Source organism: Sinohyriopsis cumingii, chromosome 3, assembly GCF_028554795.1.
Source record: "Sinohyriopsis cumingii isolate HCF-2022 chromosome 3, ASM2855479v2, whole genome shotgun sequence".
Taxonomy (NCBI): Eukaryota; Metazoa; Mollusca; class Bivalvia; order Unionida; family Unionidae; genus Sinohyriopsis; species Sinohyriopsis cumingii.
Genome location: NC_142963.1, coordinates 5,650,658 through 5,673,870, shown reverse-complemented (window position 1 = coordinate 5,673,870; position 23,213 = coordinate 5,650,658). Strand labels below are relative to the sequence as shown.

The 23,213-nt window shown below is 36.5% G+C and overlaps 1 protein-coding gene across 4 annotated transcripts in view; it reads left to right on the top strand.

Moving 5' to 3' along the window:
- The window catches only part of LOC149802414 (zinc finger SWIM domain-containing protein 8-like), a 107,928-nt gene that overhangs the window by 68,331 nt on the left and 16,384 nt on the right, over window positions 1–23,213 (top strand). For 2 of the 4 annotated variants that reach the window (XM_089951615.1, XM_089951614.1), the window contains exons 17-21: window positions 786–1,017; window positions 13,300–13,386; window positions 15,187–15,470; window positions 17,397–18,617; window positions 22,256–22,433. In XM_089951615.1, coding sequence (XP_089807741.1) covers window positions 786–1,017; window positions 13,300–13,386; window positions 15,187–15,470; window positions 17,397–18,617; window positions 22,256–22,433 — 2,002 coding nt within the window. The remainder of the gene's footprint in view (window positions 1–785; window positions 1,018–13,299; window positions 13,387–15,186; window positions 15,471–17,396; window positions 18,618–22,255; window positions 22,434–23,213) is intronic. The other 2 variants (XM_089951617.1, XM_089951616.1) reach the window with 1 other exon arrangement.

Sequence of the window (23,213 nt, the reverse complement as noted above, 5' to 3'; positions counted from 1 at the left end):
AATTGGAATGATCATTTATTTAGGAACACATTTTCTGGTTGGCCTTGATTGTTTTATTATTTTGGGTTAGGAAAGTGAGAATTGATGATAAGGAAACAGTTTCACTCAGTTAGGAATTGGTTTCATTTCATTTTCCACAAAAACAATTAGGGACTTAAATGAAATTGTTTAATTTGTATGGTAAATATAATAACTGTCTTTCAACCTGCAGTTTCTATTTATGAGACAGCTTTATCTCCCACCCCAGTCCCACTCAATCTACTTATATTTTTTGAATTGTAATCTCAACAACTGGAAAGTTTGTTTTAGGAATGCAGATGTTTGAGATTCAAAAACTTAAGAGCTGCACTTAAATTTTTAATTTAATACTTTCATAACTGAAAATGTTTGGAAAAGAATTAAATAGTTTCAGTGGAAGATGTTGATTGTTCAGCTGATATTTTGAGAACAGAATTTCAGATCCAAACACAGAAATACTCCACTAAGATATCCATAAAGTAAACTGTTTCTATGTTATGACCAGTAATAATACTACATAATAATAATACATTGTAACTGAGAAAACTGCCCTGACAAAACTGGTCTTAAATGCTACCTTTTTGTTGTGGTTCGGAATTATTCTTTACACTTTATTCTTGCATTTTTGAAGAAAAATGTCAACTGTTTTTAATATTAGCCAGAATATTTGGTACGAGTCAGCTGTTTTTCACAAGTCTCACTACAACTTGCAAGAACAATATTGAGTTACAATTGTATATATAATGAGTATCTAAATTTGTATTTAGAACCTTTGTACTACAAAAGTATGTGCCTCCATATTGGTACAGGCATGGCTGCCATAGACAGCAGCGCCCCAGAAACCACATCAAGTGACAACTCTCCAACTCTTGTGCGTAGAATATGGAGTAAACATCAAGGGCCTGGGAGTGACAGTGGGTCCAGTGGAGACAGCGACTCCCTTGGGTCCAGCAGCTCAGGAGATAAAGATGTGCGGGGCAAGATCAGAGATAATGAGAGGTACTGTAATCATACCAAAGATAATAAATGAATATTCAGAAACTATCCCAATAAATGTTTGAATCAATAAAGGAAATCAATAAGAAGTTATAAAAGTAAAAATTTTGAGAGGAGTACTAAACATTTGGAAATTCTTGATCTAGAATTGCTCATGTGTTTTAGCTCATCTTGTCAGAGAAGAGGTAAGCTGTTCTTATGTCAGCATCAGTGTTACTGGCCATGCAGATTAAAGGATGTTCATATGTACATCCTCACTGAAATATCGATTATTCTTCCTTCCCAGGTCAAAGGCAGCAGTTTCGAGTGGGTTTCATAACACCTACCCCAGCAGAGGGGGCTAACTTTCTACATTCATATATATTATTAAGTTTTTGCTCCTTGCTGAGGTTATTTTTCACACTGTATAAATACTGTTTAACCTGGAATCATGAAACTTTGTGAGAGAATGCATCTTGATTAGCACTATGCGACAAAAGTAGGTCACAATGTCCAATATTTCATGTGTCCAACTGTGGTTAAATTTTGTGTATTTTTAAAACTCATTTCATGCTTTGTTGTAGTTGTTTTAGGGTTTAATGGCATTTTTCAGCACTAGATAGGCTATACATGGTGGCCAGTATAACTGGTGGAGGAAAAATCCTGGAAAACCCAGGGGAACACCACTGATCCACGAGAAGCTACTGGCAAGCTTTCTCACGTACCCACCTTAGCCGAGCCTGAGACTCAAACCCATGCAGACAGAGGTGAGGTGGCACTGATCCAGAACGACAAGCACTTTAGACCACTTGGCCACTAAAGGTTCCTTCATTTCATGCTACAATCATCAAACTCGATTATTGTATGCATCTCTGTTAGCACCACAAAGGAATATCACTGTTGCCTACATTTTACATTTTAATGGCTTAGTCAGGTATTTTTGTTTAGCCCACGACTAAATTGGTTTCTTGCACCCTGTATTATTGCGAGTTTAGGCTGTTACAAAAAGTAACAGAAAAGAGTGAAGACAACAAGCTTTGTAAAATTTAACAAAGAATTTAATTCCCTAGAATATCAAGTGAAAAAATAGAAAAAAGAACTTTTGGTTTTACAAATCAAATAAAAAAAAAATAGAAGTCCTATTAATAAAATGTCCTGAATGAAACTGAGTTTGAATCCCGATGAAATCCACATTGAAAGACAGTGACATCTATTGTAACCTGCAAAGTGCTGCAATGTCAACAGTCTTTTGTAGAGTCACAGAAAATATTATTTCAGTTTTTTAATTCTGTATAAATTTTGATAAATGTCCTTCCCCAAGAATTAATTTAGACCACTTTAGTATTTCCAGGGAAAGGAATCAATTGAAATCCAATAATTTGAAGAGAAAAAAATCTCAGCCCAAATTGGTCACAACAAAACAACTTAATGTGTCAAAAGTTTAAAGTCCACTGACTACTTCTATAAAAAAAACATTAGCTATAAGGCTAACTTAAGAGGCAAAACAGATTCCTATATGTGGGTCAAGAGTTCAACCTTCAAAAGAAATGGAAGTTTGTTACATGAAAATTATCATGTAGTACAGGTATAACCATGGCTCAACTTAACAGTTCTTGCTCTGAAAAAGAATTAAAAAAAACCAACAAAACAAAGTTGTTTACCAAACCTGCCACTGATTTTGAAATAAGGCCAGGAACTAGGTCAGCATTAGATGCAATGTCTCTGTTATTAGTTGTTTACTTCAGAACTTTAAAAAAATCAGTCAGAACTGAACTCTATTCTAGACAATATCAAATCCAGTAAACAAAGTTATATTACAATAGCATCTAATTGAATTCAAAAATTTAAAAACTAACAAACAAATAATTAAATTGAATATACATAACAGTATATATACTGTTAAATCTAGATTCCTTAAATTTGGCATAGATGCATGTTTCAATGAGTATTTCACCCTTGCCACAAATGTAGGTCACTATGATTGCTATTTCATGACAAAGACTTTTGGTTTTTCCTCAGTGATGCATTTATCCAGAATCATCAAATTATTTTTATCTAGATTTAACCACATCCTCACAACAAAAGGTCATTGTGATCTACATTTTTTCATTAGCTCATTACTGTATCATTTTTGTAAATCAGTTGTTTAATTCTGTTATACTTAGAATCATGAAACTTAGTGAGATGTTGCATTGTTATGAATACTATGCCCTCATCTGAAATATTGGTCACTGTGATGATTGTATGCATCACTGTTAGTACTACACCCAAGCCAAAATGGTCATAATGACCTATGTTTCGCATTTTATTATCAGAAGTGTAAATGCTTGCATTTAGCTTGTGGTTACATAGGTTTTAGGCATGCTTTTGTACATATTGCGTTATCTAGAATCATAAAACTGGTGATGCATTTCGATGAGTAGTACTTCATTTCAGTATTAGAGTCTTATGGTCCATATTTTAGGTTTCACTGACTTAAATTTTTTGCTTTATATATATTCATTACTCCTTCAAATACATTACCTGATCACATTACATTAAGATAACTTTCTGCTACCTCCAAATCTATCCCTCTCAGAAAGATGAAAAATGTGTGTGTGTGTTTGCATATATATATGTATGTGTATATATATATATATATATATATATATATATATTTGCACACACACACGTACATATATAAACACACTTACATACACTTAGACAAATGGAAGCAACTCTTACAGCTTAACTGCCTTTGCTACACGCTTTGTGGCCACAATTATTATGGATGTGCCAGTTTTAACTTTCACTTCCATATGCTAAAATGTACTCAAAACAATTTCAGTTAAATTGTATGCATTGTATCGTTTAAATTTAATCATTTCATTTTTAGTGGTGCAGTAAGTCAAAATGTTATATATGGTGCACGATGCAGCATTTTTTCCAAAATCTTGTGAATTTATTAATGTTTTTTTTGTAATAATCAACTGTTTGTGATTGTCAAATTTGAATGGGATCAGTAACATTCCATTTCACTAGAGAAATGTTGAGGTGCTTTACTTGTCAACTATTATACTTCTGGGTTGTTTCAGTACATTATTTTATTTATTTTCTTTTTATTACTGAGGTGATAACCAAGTGTGAGAAGTGTAAACATTTTGGTTGAGGAAGATGGAGACAAGATGTGTCTATGCATACATTTGCTTGTTACATTTGTGTGTACTTTGGTACAAAAATACTTGGTCTGCAATTTGGAGAGAGAAAAACAGCGTACGCACAGCAAATATGAGCTCATTTAACTTACCTCACATCCGATTTGTTGATTAGTCTCATGTGGGATGTCAAGATGCCATCTACACCCTTCATGCAGCTGCAGAAACAGCACCAGAACATACCATATCGCTGAATACAGTAGAATTATTGATTAGTCCCTTAGGTGGTATCAAAATTGAAGACGTACCACAACATACCGTCTCCATGAATACAGTAGAATTATTGAGTAATCTCAGGGGTAATGCATTACACCATCTATGCAGATGCTGAAACAGCACTAGAACATACTGTTTCCATGAATACAGTAGAAAGTACAGGCAATTCTAATCAAAACTTGGAATCATACATGATCAGTGTCTAGCATTTTTACATTGAAATCCAAAAGGAGATAAGCCTAGGACCCTGACAGTGAGGTGTGATGGCTAACAAACAAATGTGACCATGCCCATTAGACATGAGAGCTTGCAATCTTTTATATTGCCCATGCAAACTAATATTAAGAAAACAAGCCAAACATGAAGATTTGCAATTTGATCAGCATGGTATGGATAGATGGCCTATAACAATACAGTAAGGTCATGCCGTTGGTATTGACCATACCGCAAAAGCTGACCAGACTGCAAAGCATATATTTTCTTTGATTTGCCTTTCTGACTGTTGACTGCTGATCCAATCATATGAAAGAGCTATGTATAATTAAAGTGATCATGAGTATGTTAGCTTCAACCCACATGCTGTCCAGACAGACCAAATAGCCAGCCATACTGACCATACTGCACTTGATAGTCAGATCACAAGGCATGTACCATGATGGTATGCTGTTCTAACTGCTGACCAACTGGTCCAGCCAAATTAATATGCTATGAATGTTTACAACTGTAAACTGCTTTTGTCAGCCAACCAATGAATCTGACATTTTCTATGAGATTCAAAGTGAACTGGCATTAATGAGGAAATCAATTACAAGAGACCAGCATGCCATAATACGATTACTACTGATGGCATATAAAAGAAAGAAAAAAAAGAAAAAGAAAAAATTAGGTAAAATAATTATGCATGTCATTATGAAGGTTGTGAAACAAAAATGTCAGAACATTCGATCTAACAATGAAAAATGTAATTCAGTTCATGTCAGCGATAGAAGAAATCTGTTGAATTCTGTCTCCAGAATGCCATGTTCCACCTTCAGTCAGTTTTACCAACAAGGTCATTGCCTTGATAGATGTAAACAGTGATAAAATTTCATCATTAAAAATCTTGCCACATTTGTTACGGATTACTAAAAAATTACCTGGCATCACTTGCAATATTCATGTTCCTGGTGGCACTAGATCTTCTTGATGGTTACCCTTTTGCATGCAACTTTTTCATTCCTGTGGTAAAACATCACATACAAAGATATTTTATCCAAATGTACCTTGTCTAGGTCTTGATGAACTGAAATCTTTAATGCCACATCAGAGTTAGTCAGGAATGTTGTGTACACTTCCTCCCTATTTGATTTTGTGTTTCTGACAATTTTTTTGTCTAGCTGAAAAAAAAATCATTACCGTATATACTCGCATATAAGCCCGTTCGCGTATAAGCCGACCCCCCTCCCCAAAACTGAATTGGTAAAACTGTTATAAAGTGCATGACCCGCGTATAAGCCGACCCATAATTTCTAGACTACCGGTACATCGCAAGATGCACAAAGTTTATTTAGGCAAATCACATTATTAAATAAAATGAAAGTAAGAAAGCTAATTTATATGTTGAAATAAAAACATATCTAAAGTGTTAAGTCTTAATGGAAATTTAATTAATCCTCAGTCTAAAATCATGATTTATAAAAGTTCTAGGCAGCGTCTTCCTTTTAAAAATGATGATAGGAGGCAGCTTTGATCCATCAACTAAACAGGCCAATACAACTGTGAAATGTGTTTATTCATGGCCGGTCATTTTTATCAGAATAGTTTTCTCACCAACAGCATTGACAGTTTTATTGCTTGGTAAGTCAAAGGTCATAGGCATCTCATCCATATTTCCAATTTGTGATAGTTCAAATGAGCACTCCTTTCTGCGTTTAATGATGAACTGCTGAAATGATTCAATTTTTTCTTCCAAGTCTTTTGGTAGCTTTTGTGCTGTCTTCGTTCGCTGCCTGAGGCAGAAACCATTCTGGTTCATAAAATGAGAACACCAGCCAGCTGATGCAACAAATTTTGAATCTGCCAACTTATATTTTCATTTTTCGCCATCTGCATAGCACATAGACGAATTGCAGTTCGTGTGACAATGTATCCATTTTGTCGATGTTCACTTACAAAATCACTGAGTTCTTTCTCCAATTCAGGGAAAGAGGCAATCCCAGTCCGACGAGCCTTCTTGGATTTTGGCATTTCTTCTAATGCTGCTTTGCTTTTCCGCCATTCCCATTCTTGCTTCTTGTTCACAAAAAATTCGCGTGCTGCAGCACAGTTGTTATTTGCTTCTGCATATTCAATAACTTTAAGTTTGAATGCTGCATCATAAGCAGAACGCTTTCTTTTACTTCCAACACTATTCATTTTATCTGATTGAATTGAATATAAACTTCTAGAGAGATTAAACTGAAATAATTTCTTATAGTGGTAGTATACTATTTATATACCTTATCCTGTAATTATTTCCATGTGTGGTTGGTTATCAATTTGTATTTGATAATTATTTATCATTGTTGTTTATTTGTGTGTTTTTTTTTAAACTACCGGTAGTGTGATTCAATTGATCAAAATATGATTGGTTTCAGCATGGACATTATTCAAGTATTGTGACAGTTTATAACTTTGAGCAGAAACCGTGTCCACTACCATATCTCATTAAACAATGCATCTGAGAGTCGGCATGTATTAGTAAAGTAATTGGCATTGTGCAACAAAAGAAACCTATTATCCCCGAGGCATTTACCACAGATTAAGCATATGGTAGCTATTGTACAACACTCTACCGCTAACAAACCACTTTGCTTTACAAACAACTAAACAACAGTAGTATATAAACTGTGGCTGCCGATTACTTCTGAAACACCTGTCAAAGAAATCCCACAAATTATATTGTTTTACAATTATTCACGCTGACTCATATATTGCCCTGTTATTTACCCTTCCTAAGCGTGTGCGCAACAAACCCCCTATGGAGCCTCTCGATATTGTTCCTTTAAGACTGTCGTACATGTATTTCTACTCTCGATCAAAATGTTTTGTCGTATATACCTTCAGTATCATAATTCTTTTATTTTTTTACGTAGATTCTTTTCATATTTACACTGAAATAAGCTAGCGTGCATTTGTACAATACCATAGAGTTTAATGATTACTGATTAGCTGAGGGTTAAATACTTGACTGGAGATTACTAATATGGTGGTTCTTTTGGAAAATACACGTACCACCGTGGTTCAAATAACATGTATGGCTGCATTTTCTGATGGATGGACATCTGTCAAATAGACGTCAAGTACGTTAAAACATGTTTTTCATTCATTATCCTACCACGACAGCACAAATCTTATGAGCCATGTGGCATCATTAGGCATGTGATCTCATCTTCGGCGATCGACAGAAACAATAAATACTGGAAATCGAGGGAAAAAAGCATTAAAAATTTCAGACTTGGACCTTGGCCTGCAGATAAGCCAACCCCCCTTCTTCCAGGCCTTATTTTTTTCCTAAATTTTTTGGCTTATACGCGAGTATATACGGTAAGTATCATTGCTGCTTTCGTATGCACTCCCTCACTTTTAGTTCTTCACTTCTGTTAGACCATCAGATTGAGGAGGTGAGAAAGCATGAGGCACAAGAGTTGCCAGAGAATTTGTAATGTTGGTTTTAAGCAATGCTGGATCATATGGTTCTGTTTTTGCAGGCAAGCAGGGAGGGAGTGTGAGGAATGCAGCTTTTTTTTCCCCCCAGGCTTTCTGTCAGTTTTCATTGATGCCACATCCTCATTGTTGCTATTGTTTTTTTAAATCACATTTTGACCAACCATTCTGGCAAAATGATGGGCAATCCAAACTGTTTCAGAATGTCTTTGGGTTTTGTCATCTGAACCTCTCCACTTTCATCACACCTTGATGTAGGAACTTTCCTAAGTGATCCCAGCCAGAGAGATATTTTACAAAAATCTAGTTTTTTCTGCTTGGGAAGAGCAGTTTAAAGTATTACAAAAGCTGTATAAGCAGGTTTTTACTCCAAAGCATTTCTGGTTATGAATCTTGGTTATACAGTTAACCCCTGCGATACAGATATAACAAGTATGTGATTAGCCTTGACAAGTCTGACATATACTTCTGTGTATCAATTCATATGGCCCTAATCTAAGCCTTTGGGCCATCGCTAAGAGTTCAGGACATCTGCCGCAGTTACATTGTTCCTGCATGACACATCGCATAACATTTGACAAGTTTGGCTTTTGATTCATGACAACCTGACTCCCTTCATTCCCTCAGAAGGATCAAATAAGACATTGAAGTAGTACCAAGAAGCCATTACACCAAGTTACATCTTGGATCACAACAGCTGAGAATCCTCCACTTTCAGGATGTTCAAGCAGAAATCTTAGGTTGTCCATGACTGGTGTTAAATCGGTGATGTCACATCACTAAGCAGATATTCCATTGATGGAAGAGTTACATATTTTTCTCTAGAAGAAAAGTTAACCCGTAACATATTTTTCTCTTAAGATAAGTTAACCCGTATCATCATCAAGGGATGCTGTTCCATGATCTCAGACACATTCAGACTTAATGAAACAAACAATTTTGGCCACATGAATTTTCTTTAAACTATTTTAAAGTTCTATTTTATGCCTGTTTTTGTAAAATAATTTTTGTCATGTTTAGACATTTTTTTAACTTGTAGCACATGGCAGTTCCATAATGACTTGTTTTTTTCTTCTTCTTCAAATACATTCCCCATTCACATTATGCTTGGAATATTAGCGTGCTACCTTACAAATCCAGCCCTGCTAAAGACAAAATCATCTTTTTCTATCTCTATTTTTACTCCATTAGTAATGGGGGTGATATTAGCAAGTTCACAACATGCTGAATTACTAATTTATGTTTTATTTTCTCTTGTTTTGTTTCAGCAGAAATGTCAACTAAATGTATGAAATGCAAAATTTCAGGGCAAAGAAGTCAACTGTGACTCTTGTTTTGTATACGCTAAGTGTTTATCATCCATGGCATGCAGTGTGTGTAATACATGGTCAGAGGAAGTCTTGGCTACTGTATTAGCAAATTAGGAACATGCTGAATTGTTAATGTATGCTTTGTTTTCTCTTGTGTTGTTTCAGGAGAAATGTCAACTAATTGCATGAAATGCAAAGTTTAAATCAGTAGTCCATAAGGAATCAAAGGAACAATGGAATAAGTTGAGGAAAACAACGTTGATGTCCTCGGTATACATCCAAAGACAACTGAAAGTTTGTCTCATTGAGTGAGTGGCCTCCCCATTTTTAGCAAGGGTTTGGGCCTGTACGGCCAGATACATGGGGTTTGTACCAGATTCGTTGGATCCATTTTATATTACAGCCTCTCTGTCACCGGCCGTCCAGCCCTCACCATCCATCTAGCATGGAGACCTTTTGAGAAAATGGTCTAGCCAACTAGGATTTATGGGATCTTTGTGACAGATCTATCTGTTTAGCCATACATTCAGCAACATAACCTTACTACGACAGAGATTTCAGTGAGAAAGCTGTCTGTCCTGACAGGCTTTTGGACTGGCTGGTACTGGTGATAGCCATCAAACCATCCCTGTCCACCCAAGTCATAGAATTTCTAGGTTTCGTTTGCTATGTTTATCAGTTCAAAGTCTTACCATGTAGCCTCAATTTTACCGAAGTTATGGACTGCATTATCAACCAGTTCCAGTTGACTTCATCTACAGTGGCAATTATGAACATGGATGACACCCTCCAAGGCAAAATGATCTCTCACTTTCAGGTGAATTAGGCTTTCTAGTGAAATCGGAACAGTTAACCATCTCGATGTTTTGGCCATCTGGTCATGGAGTTTATCATCAACCTGAATCTGGTATAGCTTCCTGGTATTCACATAATCAGGATTGTCGAATTCATCAAGTCCGTTTTCAGCAGACTTGGATTTCTGCAAGAGAGTTCTTGCAACTCCTGGGATTATTCATTATGGCAGTGGACTTAATTTTACCCATCCATCTTTTTATATGCCCCTTACAAATGATGTTGCTAGCTGAAATGCACACTTTTTCAAGCCCCCCCCCCCCCCCCCCCGAAACAGTCATGATGATGTCCAGTATACAATCAATCCCGCATCAGTGGTGCAGCCCAGGTTGGCTGACCATGAGAATCCCATTGCAGAAGCCCAAGGGAAATAACATTATGTACTGAGGCCAGTACTTATGGTTGGGATGCCCAACTGTTGCCGGATTTCATTACTGTTAGTGTCACTTGGAAACAACTGGAGCAGCTTCTGCATATCAACATTTTAGAAATTAAGGCTGTCATCAATGCCTTTCAGTTCTGGAAGGATGTGACTCTCAGGCAAAATGATTCTCATTATGTCTAATAAGTCTGTGGTTGAGTCTTACCTTCTCAAATGAGGGCACCAGATCACCCAATCTGTGTATTCTGATCTGGCAGTTTCTACTTTTCTGTGACAAATCTCCAGATCAGTCTACAAATCAGTCACATCCCCGGCAGTCTCAATGTCTTGGCCAACACTCTACTTAGGAAAGGTCAGGTCCTTAACATAGAAGGGTCTTTACTTTGATTTGCGAACTTTGGGGGTCCTCGATTATCAATCTTTTTGTGACAAGGTGGAATCACAAGTAGGGATGTGAATGCTTTGTCAGTCAGTCGGAAGGAGTTGTGGGCAATTACCTACCCCGGCCATGGTACACCAAATATAATCGAGAATGTTACAGAATCAGAAATGCAAGATGATTCTGATAACCTCTCTCAAATGAGACATGTCCTGGGTTACTGTTCTACTTGATCTAGTGATAGATCTGCCCAGGAAGATTCCAGCCATCCCAAATCTGATCGTCTTCACATTTTGCTCTTGTCTGGACAGTTTTGTGAGACAAACAATTTAAACCTTTGATTTTGGAGAGGATCTCGAGAGCAAGAACACCCTCCACTCTGAAAGCTTACAAGGGATAATGGCATGTTTTCAGGGAGTGGTGCCATATCCAAAACATCGTTCCTCTGAGTGTCTCAATCCCTCAGCTGGCCAACTTTTTTCTTTGGCTCTTTGAGGAGAAATAGTAGGCCCCAGTTTATATTAAAGGCTACTGCTCCATGATATTGGGCATATTCCGGCATCATGTTAGTCATGATATTGGGCATGATCTTTTGTTCAATTTTGATCTCAATTGACAAAAAGCTTCACTGTGTTCCAAAATGGAATCCATCCTGGGTTTTGACATTGGTCAGTTTGAGCATTTAGCTCACACATTGCTAAAGTTACTATCATAGAAACGGTTTCCTGATAGCTCTCTCTTCAGCTTGCAGGGTGAATTAGCTACATGCCCTTTACATCGACCCAAACTATCTTCAGTTCAGATTGGATGGATCGTTGGTCCTCTTGACACAAATTGGCTTTGTAGCCAGAAATACGTTACAATCAGTAATCAAAGAATTGTCATTCACTCACTCCTCCTTAATAGGCTGAGAACAGCAGCCATGCAAGATCCTGTTCGTGCACTCAAGCACTTCTTGAAATGCACAGAGACAAGCCATTGCAAGTGCAAACACCTCTTTCTTTAAGTGAAAGCGTGATGTCACCTATCAAGACCTTGTTTTATGACTGAAATAGCTTGGCATATTCAGAGGTCTCACAAGTTATAATTTGCCTCATGATTATTACTGCTTATGGGATTAAAGCAATCTCTGCATGCCTTACATTTGAACATTTTGATTTGAGTTATATTAGAAGCTTTTGTTTGGCATGCAGAGTCAGCTTTCTCAAGTTTTTGTCCCAGAGATTTAGCTTTGCAGAAGCAAACCTTGAATCTGTTAGGCCTGGTCGCGGCAGCCCAGATGACCACCAGACCCAGTTTAAACAATCAAAACAACATGTTTGCTTTGCTGGATTTGCCAGTGAAATTTTGTAGGTAAGAAGATTTCAGTAATTATCTTAACTATATGTAATAGTCAGAGAACAATTGATCCTAGGCTGTGTTATGTAATTTGGAGAATGGGTTATTGTTCACATGGGGAATCCAGCCATCTTCCTGTAAGATACCTGAGGTTGAGTTCAAATGTTCAGCATTCCAACCTCCAGTTAACTTTTCTCCTAACATAATGTGATTCGAGAACTTACTTGAAAGAGAAAGCAAAATTTTAAGTAAATTGTTTCTCCGAGAATACTTACTCAATCTCAAGAATTCTTACCCAATCATATTACTTAAAACCCTCCCAACCATACTGCCATGTGAGCATCCTCGTAAGGATATTGTTCAGCTAAAATACTAGTGACACCTGTCAGTGGCAAGGAGAGGCAATGGGCAAAAGTTATTGCCCTTTGTCTATGTGGGACAGACAGAAAAAGACTGCTTTCATCTTTTAGAAGGGGTGAATTTGCATGATAGCAGGCTAATATTCCTAACATAATGTGATTGGATAATTTTTTGTCTGAGAAATATAGTTAATAATTTCCTGTCTCAAAAGAGGATATTTCTAAAACTCCAGGACAAAGAAGATGGTTGACGTGTACACATAGCACTCTCTTTTCCATATGTATGGAATGAGTGTCATTACTCTGTATGACAATACATACAAATGGTGCTGAAACCATTTGTGCATGAAACCAGTTTGGTAATTTTAGCTACATTTGAGGACACATGAAAATTCATTTAGAGACTGTTGTGGATATCAGTTGTGATGCTGAGCTGAATAATCTATAGGAAAGAATTAGATAAGTTATGTTTTTGAATTTGCATAAGTTGTATATTTCTGCATGCATCAGTCCATATGAGTTTGTATTCTATATTTCAGTCCACCAACCTCACTTACCATCAGTCCATATGAGTTCTTATTCTATATTTCAGTCCTCCAACCTCACTTACCAACAGAATTATGGCTGCTCATATGATGCTTGATTCTCGAAATGGAAGTCCAAACTTGAAGGGTCTCAGGTAATGCAAGTTCTCTCTGCTAATGATACATCATGCTGTATGAACACTTTTAGAAGATCATATGAAATACAGCTGGTTATAGAGTAGTTCGAAAGGGATGAGTGATGTTTCTCAACAATTTGTCAGTCAGGTTGAAAATCTGACCTTGCCTTAGTAACCGTTTATTAATGTTGTGTCAGTTAATTAAAAAAAATGCAAATAATGTTTAGTGAAGTCAAATGAGTAAAGATTTGATTATAAGTTTCTGTAACTGGTTACAGATTAATAAAGCTTTGTTCTTTCAAAACCTATGGGATGATTTTTTGTTGTTGATGGTTTGAACAGGACATTTGGCACATCATTGGCAATATCATGTGATTGAAATGGGAACCAAATACCTTTTTTCATTGAATCAGTTGCCCATTCATACTACCTTAGAAAATCTACTGTTACTTTGCAAATCCAGCCCTCCCAGGTTAAACATTTTCAGCTAGAAAGCTAAGTTATCTGCCCATCCAGGTGGCGGTCAGGCAGCGTGATCACCCCTTAGTACAGGGATTGGTACCAAATCCCAAGACTAGCTTAGTTACTACTTCTGCTCATGCTAAGACACTTGCTGTCACAAAAGAATCAACTTCAGGAAGATATACCATATCAAAAGTTGGAGTCTTTTCATTTTTTAGGATAGTATACTCCATCTATATTTCCAACTTTCTTCGTGTGCCAACAAGATTGTTCCTTCTTAATTTTCTAACACTTTGTCTTCTTCTCACACATATTATACATGCAAGTTTCTATGCCTATAGAAAACTCTTTATATATGTATAATTCCTTTATGACCAATTACGTACAGGTGAGTCTTTTATACCAATGCATAACTCCCTTCATCTCTTACCTATTCTTCTCTGGTATTATGATTAAGTAACATATTCAAGGAAGAAACTACTTTGCCTAGTAAAATGTTTCTTCATGAATACTAACCCAATCATAATACAAATACACCCTTCCAACCTCCCCACAAGTCCATGCATATAAAGAGCATGCCTTCCACTCCAATAGTAACTGAGATATTTTTGAGATTTGGTGCAGATCCCTGTGGCAAAAGAAGATCACTTTGCCTGACCACCACCTAGATGGGCAGATCATTTTTTAGCTTGTTAGTTAAACATTTTTAACCTGGGAGCGCTGAATTTGCAAGGTAGTAGTAGTTCTCTTAAGGTATTATGATTGGGTAAGTATTCATGAAGAAACATTTTACTAGGAAAAAAAATTGTTTTTCCAGGATACAACAAGGTTACTCTTCGTCTTTTTGCCTTTAATTTTAATGTTTTTGCTTTCTGGAAAAATAAATTGTAATAATAAAAACCTTTTAGATATCTTTTCACAATTTAATGCAAACCGGTACCAAGAACATGGATTATTAAAATGTCTCTATTAACCTTTTGACTTCCTGGGGCACAGAATGTTTCCAAATATGTACAAATTACATTGTCCATAACATTCTAGGAAGTAACACTCACCAATTAAAATTAATGGTTCAGCATTTCTGATGAAATAATCATTGGTCTTTATATTTTTCCCGATTCACAGAACTAAAACTACCTTTTGCGAATGTATGCACAGGGAATAAATCCATGACTTCAGAAGTGCAGATCCTCTTCACTCTCAAGGCTCCTTTAAAATTTTATATTTTGTAGCATATTGTAAGATCAGCATTTTAATAGTCAGTTTTGCAAGTTTACCTTTAAAAAAGATTTTTCAAGTGCATATTACAATATCAACATTTGTACAAATTATTTACAGAATATTTTCCTATTTCAGGTTCAAAGGCAAGACCAGAATTATGCCTACAGTGCCTAACCAGCCTAGTGAGGCATCTGCACACTTTATGTTCGAGTTGGCTAAGACAGTGTTGTGCAAAGCTGGAGGAAACAGTTCTACATCCCTTTTTACACAGCCTTCTAATAGCACAGCACACACAGGACCCCATCGCAACCTGCATCTGTGTGCTTTCCAGATAGGATTGTATGCCCTAGGGCTGAACAATTGTGTGTCTCCTAACTGGCTGTCTAGGACCTACTCCTCTCATGTTTCTTGGATTGCAGGTTGGCTCACATGTTGGAATTTCTCCTTTGAATACATCCCCGATCACATTAACATTAAGGATTTTAAGCCTGCTACCTCCCAAATCCAGCCTTACTAGCATTGAACCACACATATGGCTTTTTATATGTGTGTGTGTGTGTGTATATATATGGAAGAAAAATTTGAATTGCTTGCCAATGTAGAGAAAGAGAAATATGACCTAGAGTAACAGGTCGAGAAACAATAATAGGAACTAGAGCAGCAGGCTAAGAAAGAAAAGGTCAAGTTGACTCATAAACTACATAGGGACAAATCAAGTTGGAGAGGGAAATTGAGAAAGAGAAAATGGTATGTTAGAGCCTTGTAGGGAGAAATTAGAAGCCAAGATGATAGCGACGGCATAGAAATTAGAGTTTGAATTAAGATTAGAAAGCAATAGAGAAGCAAAGTTCAAAAAATTAAATTAACTACAACTTCATGTATTTGAAGAAACAGTAATGACTTGGATAGCTACCAGATATGGTTTGAGAGATATGCATTTGCACAAAACTTCTAAAGAAGGTTGGGTGTTACACCTTAGCACTTTACTAAAGGGTCAAGTTTTGGGAGTGTCCTCAAGGTTACCCAGTTGGATGCACTGAATTATGACTTATTGAAAGACTCACTGTTAAAATGGTTCGAGCTCATTGAAAAGGATTTTAAGGAAAAATTTAATTTTAATAGGCTAGAAAAGGGTGAAATCTTAAAACAGTTTTTACATAGAATTTTTACATTGTCCCATTGGTTAGCCTGTGGGAAAGTCACCATGATGCATGATGAAGTATGTGATTTCCTGATCTGAGATCAATTGCTGTCAGTATATAGCAAGGAATTGTTTCAGAACTTGAAATAAAACTATCGAAAGAGAAAACTGTCAACAGTACAGTGATATTCTAAAGAGTTCTTGCATTACCTCAGGTTACTCAATAAGGCATATCATCCTGTTAGGCTGTCTTTATATGTGCCCCATTACTTATGACTTTGCTAACTTATTGGTGCCCATTTCCAGTCCACTTACCAGAAGTTCAGTATCATGAATGAGGTACAATCATTCCTGTGCCAGTGGCACAACCAGTTACATAGACGCTGCCAGGTTGAGAAACTGTTGGAATCGTGACTATTTTATGAACTTGCACAGTTGGAGAACAGTGATGCTTGAGAAATCCCACAAATTAGTTTAAGTAGCACATATAAAAATCGACTCTTGCAGTATACAGTTTATATTGAACTACTAACCCTGAAAATACTTCTCACAACATGTCATGCTGCTGGCAGAAGTATCATAAGGCTTGTCAATCCAGTCTTATTTTCTTGAGGTATAAGTAGGATGCTCAACGTTCTCTCCATCTGTTACCACCAGTTCTCCCAATGTTAATGTGATCGTTGAATGTATTCAAAGGAGAGGCAGATTACATAGTAAATTATGTTTCTTCAAGAATACTTGTCCATTCACATTACTTGAAGTCCTTTCACCCACTCTGCTATTTGAGTATCTGCATTGATATTTAGCTCAACTTTAAAACTGATGACATCTAGTGATAGGAAAGAGTTACTGTCCTTTGGCTTTATGACATAGTAACATAGTAACAATAAATACACTTAAAAAACGTGTGACCAAATCAAATGATTAATTTATACATGTATAATGTGATTAGATTTATCTTTTATTTAAATGAATTTTGCTACTTTTGTCAGGAATTTTAGTTTTTTTTACATGGACTTTTTATCTCCACTGGCGTATATATGTTTTACAGACACAAATCTAGTCTTCAGTAATGTAGTCAAAGATCACTTTCAGAACTCCCAAGATTAAACATTAACTGGATTAGTTGGTATTGTAGATTTATGCCTGCTTTTGCATATGTTGTCAGAATATATATCATGGATATTTACTCTCTTTTTCCTAGGTCAAGCTATGGAAATTGGAAGTGCTGCAGTCAATATCCTAATAGATACATGGGAAGGTCATCTGACACCACCAGAAGTTGCATCATTAGCAGATAGAGCATCAAGGGGTCGTGATCCTAACATGGTTAGAGCTGCTGCAGAACTAGCTTTGTCATGTCTTCCACATGCTCAGGCCCTGAATCCCTCCGAAGTCCAGAGGGCACTATTCCAGTGCAAGGAACAAAGTCGTGAGATGTCAGAAAAAGCATGTCTGGCTGTAGAAAGTGCAGCCAAAGGGGGTGGAGTTTACCCTGAAGTGTTATTCCATGTTGCAAGAAGGTGGTATGAACTTGCAGAGGAAGTTGCTCAGAGTCCTAACAACCAGGATAATGAACATAGCTCAAGAAATAGTGGTCGTGAAAATCGGAACTCATCCCCAGCAACAGTGTCTGTGTCTGCAGTCTCCAATGCAATGGCACCTGAGCGAACTAGTCCAGTTTCTGTTTCTGTGTCTGTCATTCCATTTAGCACCACATCACCTCATACCTGCACCCAAGTCACCGTGTCCAGCCCTCAACTGTTACAGCATCCTGGCAATGGGCAGATTCCAACACAGACACTTGTTCTTCCATATGCCCTGCCTCAAACTAGTCCACACCCTCAACTACCTCATCCGCCTGCATATGTTCAGCCAGCTTATAACATTGTACAACAGATCCAGCCATTTGTGGCTTCGTACCCTCAACAGCCCATGGCAATGCAGTCTCACACGATACACCCATATGTCACCACATTCACATATCAAAATCCTCAGTTCAGCAACCTAGCTAATATCCACAACCCTTCCATGTTCCCAGCATCAGCTGCACACTTCAGGGCCCTAGCTCCAGCTCAGGCTGTGCAAGTGTTTCCCAGTCAATCTTGTCAGGTGACCAACATTCATGGGATGCACACTGCCCCAGCAGGTTCACAAATCCACTTGCAGCATGTCCCAGCAGAACATCAGCATCACCAACATGCAGAAGGGGTCAGCCATGGTGCCATGGTTGTATCTGGGGGCCATCAGCATGCACCAAACCAAGCACAAGCCAACTATCTACAAGCAGCCTTCAGAGTAGGTATGTTAGCCATGGAGACTTTAGCCAGAAGAGTGCATGATGACAGACCTCAGACTAAGTATGCTCGGAATCCACCATATGGGGAAGACGTAAAGTGGCTTTTGGGAATCGCCATCAGATTAGGTATTACTGTTTTAACCGTTCGTCTTGTTACTTTGTATATACCAAATGGAAGTAGAAACACACAACAAATAAACTAAAATTAGTACTTTCTAAAAAGAAGTATCAACATTAGAATTAATTATTTTTACATTTTTTAAAGCTCTAATGGTCATAGACCAGAAGAGCTTATGACATAGTTTTTAGTCCATGGTCCATCCATCCTTCCATTGGCTCAAGTTAAGTATTGCTAATCCTCCTAAACTACTTGGAGGATTGCCACCAAACTTACACAATCGTCCCATGGTTTTGTTGATTTTAAAATGAAAATGATCCCACGCAGGCATCCAGTATGGCCACCACAACAGTCATATTTAAAATCTTGTTATCGCTACTCTATAGTGGATGGTGATGTCAACATGCGGTTTTTACAGAAAGTCTTCTTATGTCTAGTTGGTCCTAAATTAAATTGTTGCCAGTTTGATGACTAATATGTCTCCCATGGCAGCCATCTTGAAAATCTTGTTATCCTGATTCCTCCTGAACTGATAGTCATTATTGATATGAGGCATTTCAGCAGATGACTTGTTATGAGGTCAGGTTGGTCCTAAATGAAAATGGTGCCAATCTGATGCCTGATATGGCCATCACAGTTGTCAGTCTAATTAAAATCAGATCTTTATCCTACATGAAGATCTGACAGCAACCACTTTGGGGTTATGTTCTGGTTTACCTTTGAATTAGCCAATGGAAATGCAGCTTTCAGAAATTTGAAAGTGAATCACATTGTTTGGCAAACATTGATGCTCTACAGCCATACTGCTCAGTCTCCCAAATGTGAAGATATAAAATATTATTTGATTGGCTGATAAATTTAGTGATTATGGTTACATCATAGGTCACCAGAACATGATTCCTAAGTGGTTGCTGTCGGATCTTCGCGTATGAAAGAAGGGATCATAATCAGATTTTCACATTGTTCATCTTAAAAATCATGTTTTCACTGCTCATGCTTTATGGATTGAATATCAACCTCCGGTTTTCACTAAAAGACTTGTGATGCCTAGTTGGTCTTGAATGGAACTAGTGCCGATCTGACATCTAATATGAGCACCATGGCAGCCATGTTGAAAATCATGATATTGCTACTCCTAAATGGACAATGGAAATGTCATATTGACATAGAAATGTCATATTGATACAGGAGTTTTGCCAGAAGACTTATTATGATGCCTAGTTGGTCCTAAATGAAAAAGGTGCTGATCTGGTCTAATCTGGCACCACAGTAGCCAACTTGCTAATTGTTATAGCAGAGACTTTAGGGGACCTTGAAAACCTTGAAAAGTCTTGAAAAATGAATTGTTTCCTCAAGGCCTTGAAAACATCTTGAGAATTCAAAATATTGTCTGGGTACCATGAAAAGCCTTGACTTTCATGAAACCAAAAGAAATTAATTAATAGTTTTCATTTTACAGAATTAAATAAAATGAAAATGGGGGACAAAACAACAAAAAAACAATCTCTTGCAAAGATTGTGCCGGAACAGGAATTTTTTCACAACTGGCCACTGCACAATCATACATTTTGAACTTCCAATTGCATGAAGCCTGGATGTAGGAGTGGTTTAAATTTGAATCCTTCGCTTCAACATGGCTGGCTGCTGATTCCAACTTTGGTGGCTTGATGAAGAAAAATATGAAGCTTGGATTATGAGATCTTTCTCAGAGCTTTACAAAATGCAAATTATGCCAGAAGGATATTGATTTGCGTGCAGTGGGACAGAGTGCTCCATGGTCACATGTAGCTGAATAAAAACCCAAGCTCTTGTAATGGCGCTTAATACAGGCAAAACAAGAAACCTTCAGCATGAAATTATTTTTGACGAAAGAGATATGTCTGTGAACACAGAGATTCAAGTTTTAAAATAGATACTGTATATAGTCTTAATTTGGGATTGAGTGGTAATAGGACGATAATAGCAATAAACACGATAATCTAAAAATATAGAATACAGCTAAGCTGAGAGAAGTATTAATATATGTAATATGAAATAGTTTAAAATTATCATATGCTGTTTCTAAATAAGCAGCAATATAGAAAATAAATATCTTTACTTTTTTGTTTATGGGGATGAGTGAAGAAGAATGGAAGGTTCTGAAAAAGACAATGACAGCTGCTGCTGCTGACTATGCATTGAAAGCAAAGATCCATAGGGAAATTTCTTTTATCACGACATCAAAATAATTTGAGGAAAAGGGAAAAGGACAAAATAAACTTTGAGTTTTTGAAAAACAGCGTGATGAGAAGCTACAAGAACTGAAAAATTCATTCAGGAATATTTTGGACTTGATAAATGGTGTAGTGTAGACAGAGTAAAATGAACTTTGTTCAGTGACTACATTATTCTAATGTTTAATATTAATGGGAAAGATATCAATGATCATACTACTGACTTCATCTTTTAGTTTTTTTTTTTTTATGAAATAAATTTGCAAGAAAGGTTCCTCATATGGAATAATATTAAGTATTAACTTGTGTTTACATACAGTTTCATTTATGTATCCTTTAAAATTAATGTAATTATTTGCCTTGAAAAACATGATTTTGAACCTTGAAAAACCTTGAAAATTTGAAAGAAATATGCTACTAACCCTGTTATAGTTATTGCCTCACCTCCTGAATGGACAGTCATAGTTCCATGGGTTTTTTCCTTGGAGATTTCTAATGATGTCTGTTACTAGTCCTCATTGAAAATGGTGTCAGTCTGACATCCAGTATATCCACCACAGCAGGTAATTTGAAAATTTTGTTACTGCTGAAGAAGATCAGAGATGGTTTCAACACTCAGATGTTCAAAGAAAGGAAATGATCCAATTGTTAATTCCTGGAAATTCTTTTTGCCCAGAGGGATTCTTGCTTTAAAAATAGTAGTCTTCAAACAGTCCCAACAGTTTGTGGATTAGCAATAATTTTGTGTGATTTAGGGAAACATAAAATAGGTAGAGTTTTGAATTATTAATGACTGTATATGATTTATGGAAGCATCCATTGTGTTAGATTAGTGGATTAGAATTTATTGTGTGTGAGTTAGGGAAGCATAAATTGAATTAGATTTGTGGATATGCATTAAGTGTGTTTGATTTAGGGTAGCATACATTGTATTAGATTTGTGGATTAGAATTAATTGTTTGTGAGTTAGGGAAGCATAGATTGTATTAGATTTGTGGATCAGCATTGATTGTGTGCATTATTAGGAAAGAATACATTTTATTTAATTTGTGTATTAGCAATGGTTGTGTGTGATGTATGGAAGCATAAATTGTAATGAATTTAATATAACTAAATTCACTTTTTTGTGGTACCAGTTGAAAACTGAATTTACAGTAGTCATTATACTGGACCATTAAAAAAAGAGCACACATCTTTTTGATTGAAAGGTAGATACTTTTTTATTCTAGAATAATTACTTTAGCATCTTAAAACTGCTAAACACATCCTTGTTTTAACTGTTGTCCACATAAGGGATGCTAGAAATAAAGTATATGCATGACCCTAAGGACATTAGGTTTAGACATTTTTTATAGTCTGATTTTGAAAGAAGCATTTAGTTCTTCCAACATTATTTACTCTTTTAATAATATTCTGTTTATTATTTCTTCCAGGTACTAGCTATTTACAGCAGTTTACTGCAAGTGCAGTAAATGCAGTGGTTAGTCCCTTCGTTCTGTATGACATAGCCTTGGAAGCTGCCCACATTTTGGCACGGAACAACCCTGCAGTTGCCCAGAATCATCTGCGCTCGAATATTCTCAATCCTCTTGTACAGAAATGCCTGCAAATGTAAGATTTAAATGAATACATAATGTGATAGAGTTCACACACAGTTTGCACTATTCAGATGTTCCTTAGAGCTTTAGAAAATATATTCATCCATAGGACAGAAACTGAGGGTTCAGATTCTTTCTTGAGTATTGCAGCAAACATTCTGCCATAGTCATGTATATATGGTTCTTATCTTTGGATAAGTTATCAATTCTTCAAAAACTTCTTGTTAAAATTGAAGTAGCTGTAATACAAATACATGTAAAAGGTAAATCGACACATTCAATTCCAGTCTTTGAAAACTGCTGATGATGTAAGAATGCTGTCCTCAAAATGGTTAAAACCAAGTTTGATATTGAAGAATTTAAGATTTTGCTTTGTCATCTTTTTATAGCAGATCATCATAATCGTTTTTTTAAATACTCCTACCTATTTGAAATCAGGTATATAGGATTCCATGAGTCTTTCCATCTTTATGTAAAGGCAACTAGTCTTCAGGTATTTGACCAGTTGCTCTGAAACTTCATGCACATTATGGTCATCATCTAACAAATGATAATGCTCTTAATGGTTTTTGTTGGAGTTATTGCCCTTATTAATTTGCAGCTGGATGCAGTGTAAAGCAGTGTTATGAACATGACTAGTCATAAAGATTCTGATGGATTGCATTGAAACCGGGTATGGGCATCATATTAATATACAGTATTTACAAATCACTGTGATCCTTTATTTAGAGTTCCCCTTCTTTACTTCTAGCAATATCTAGTGTATGATAGAATGTTGTATTGATGAATGAAT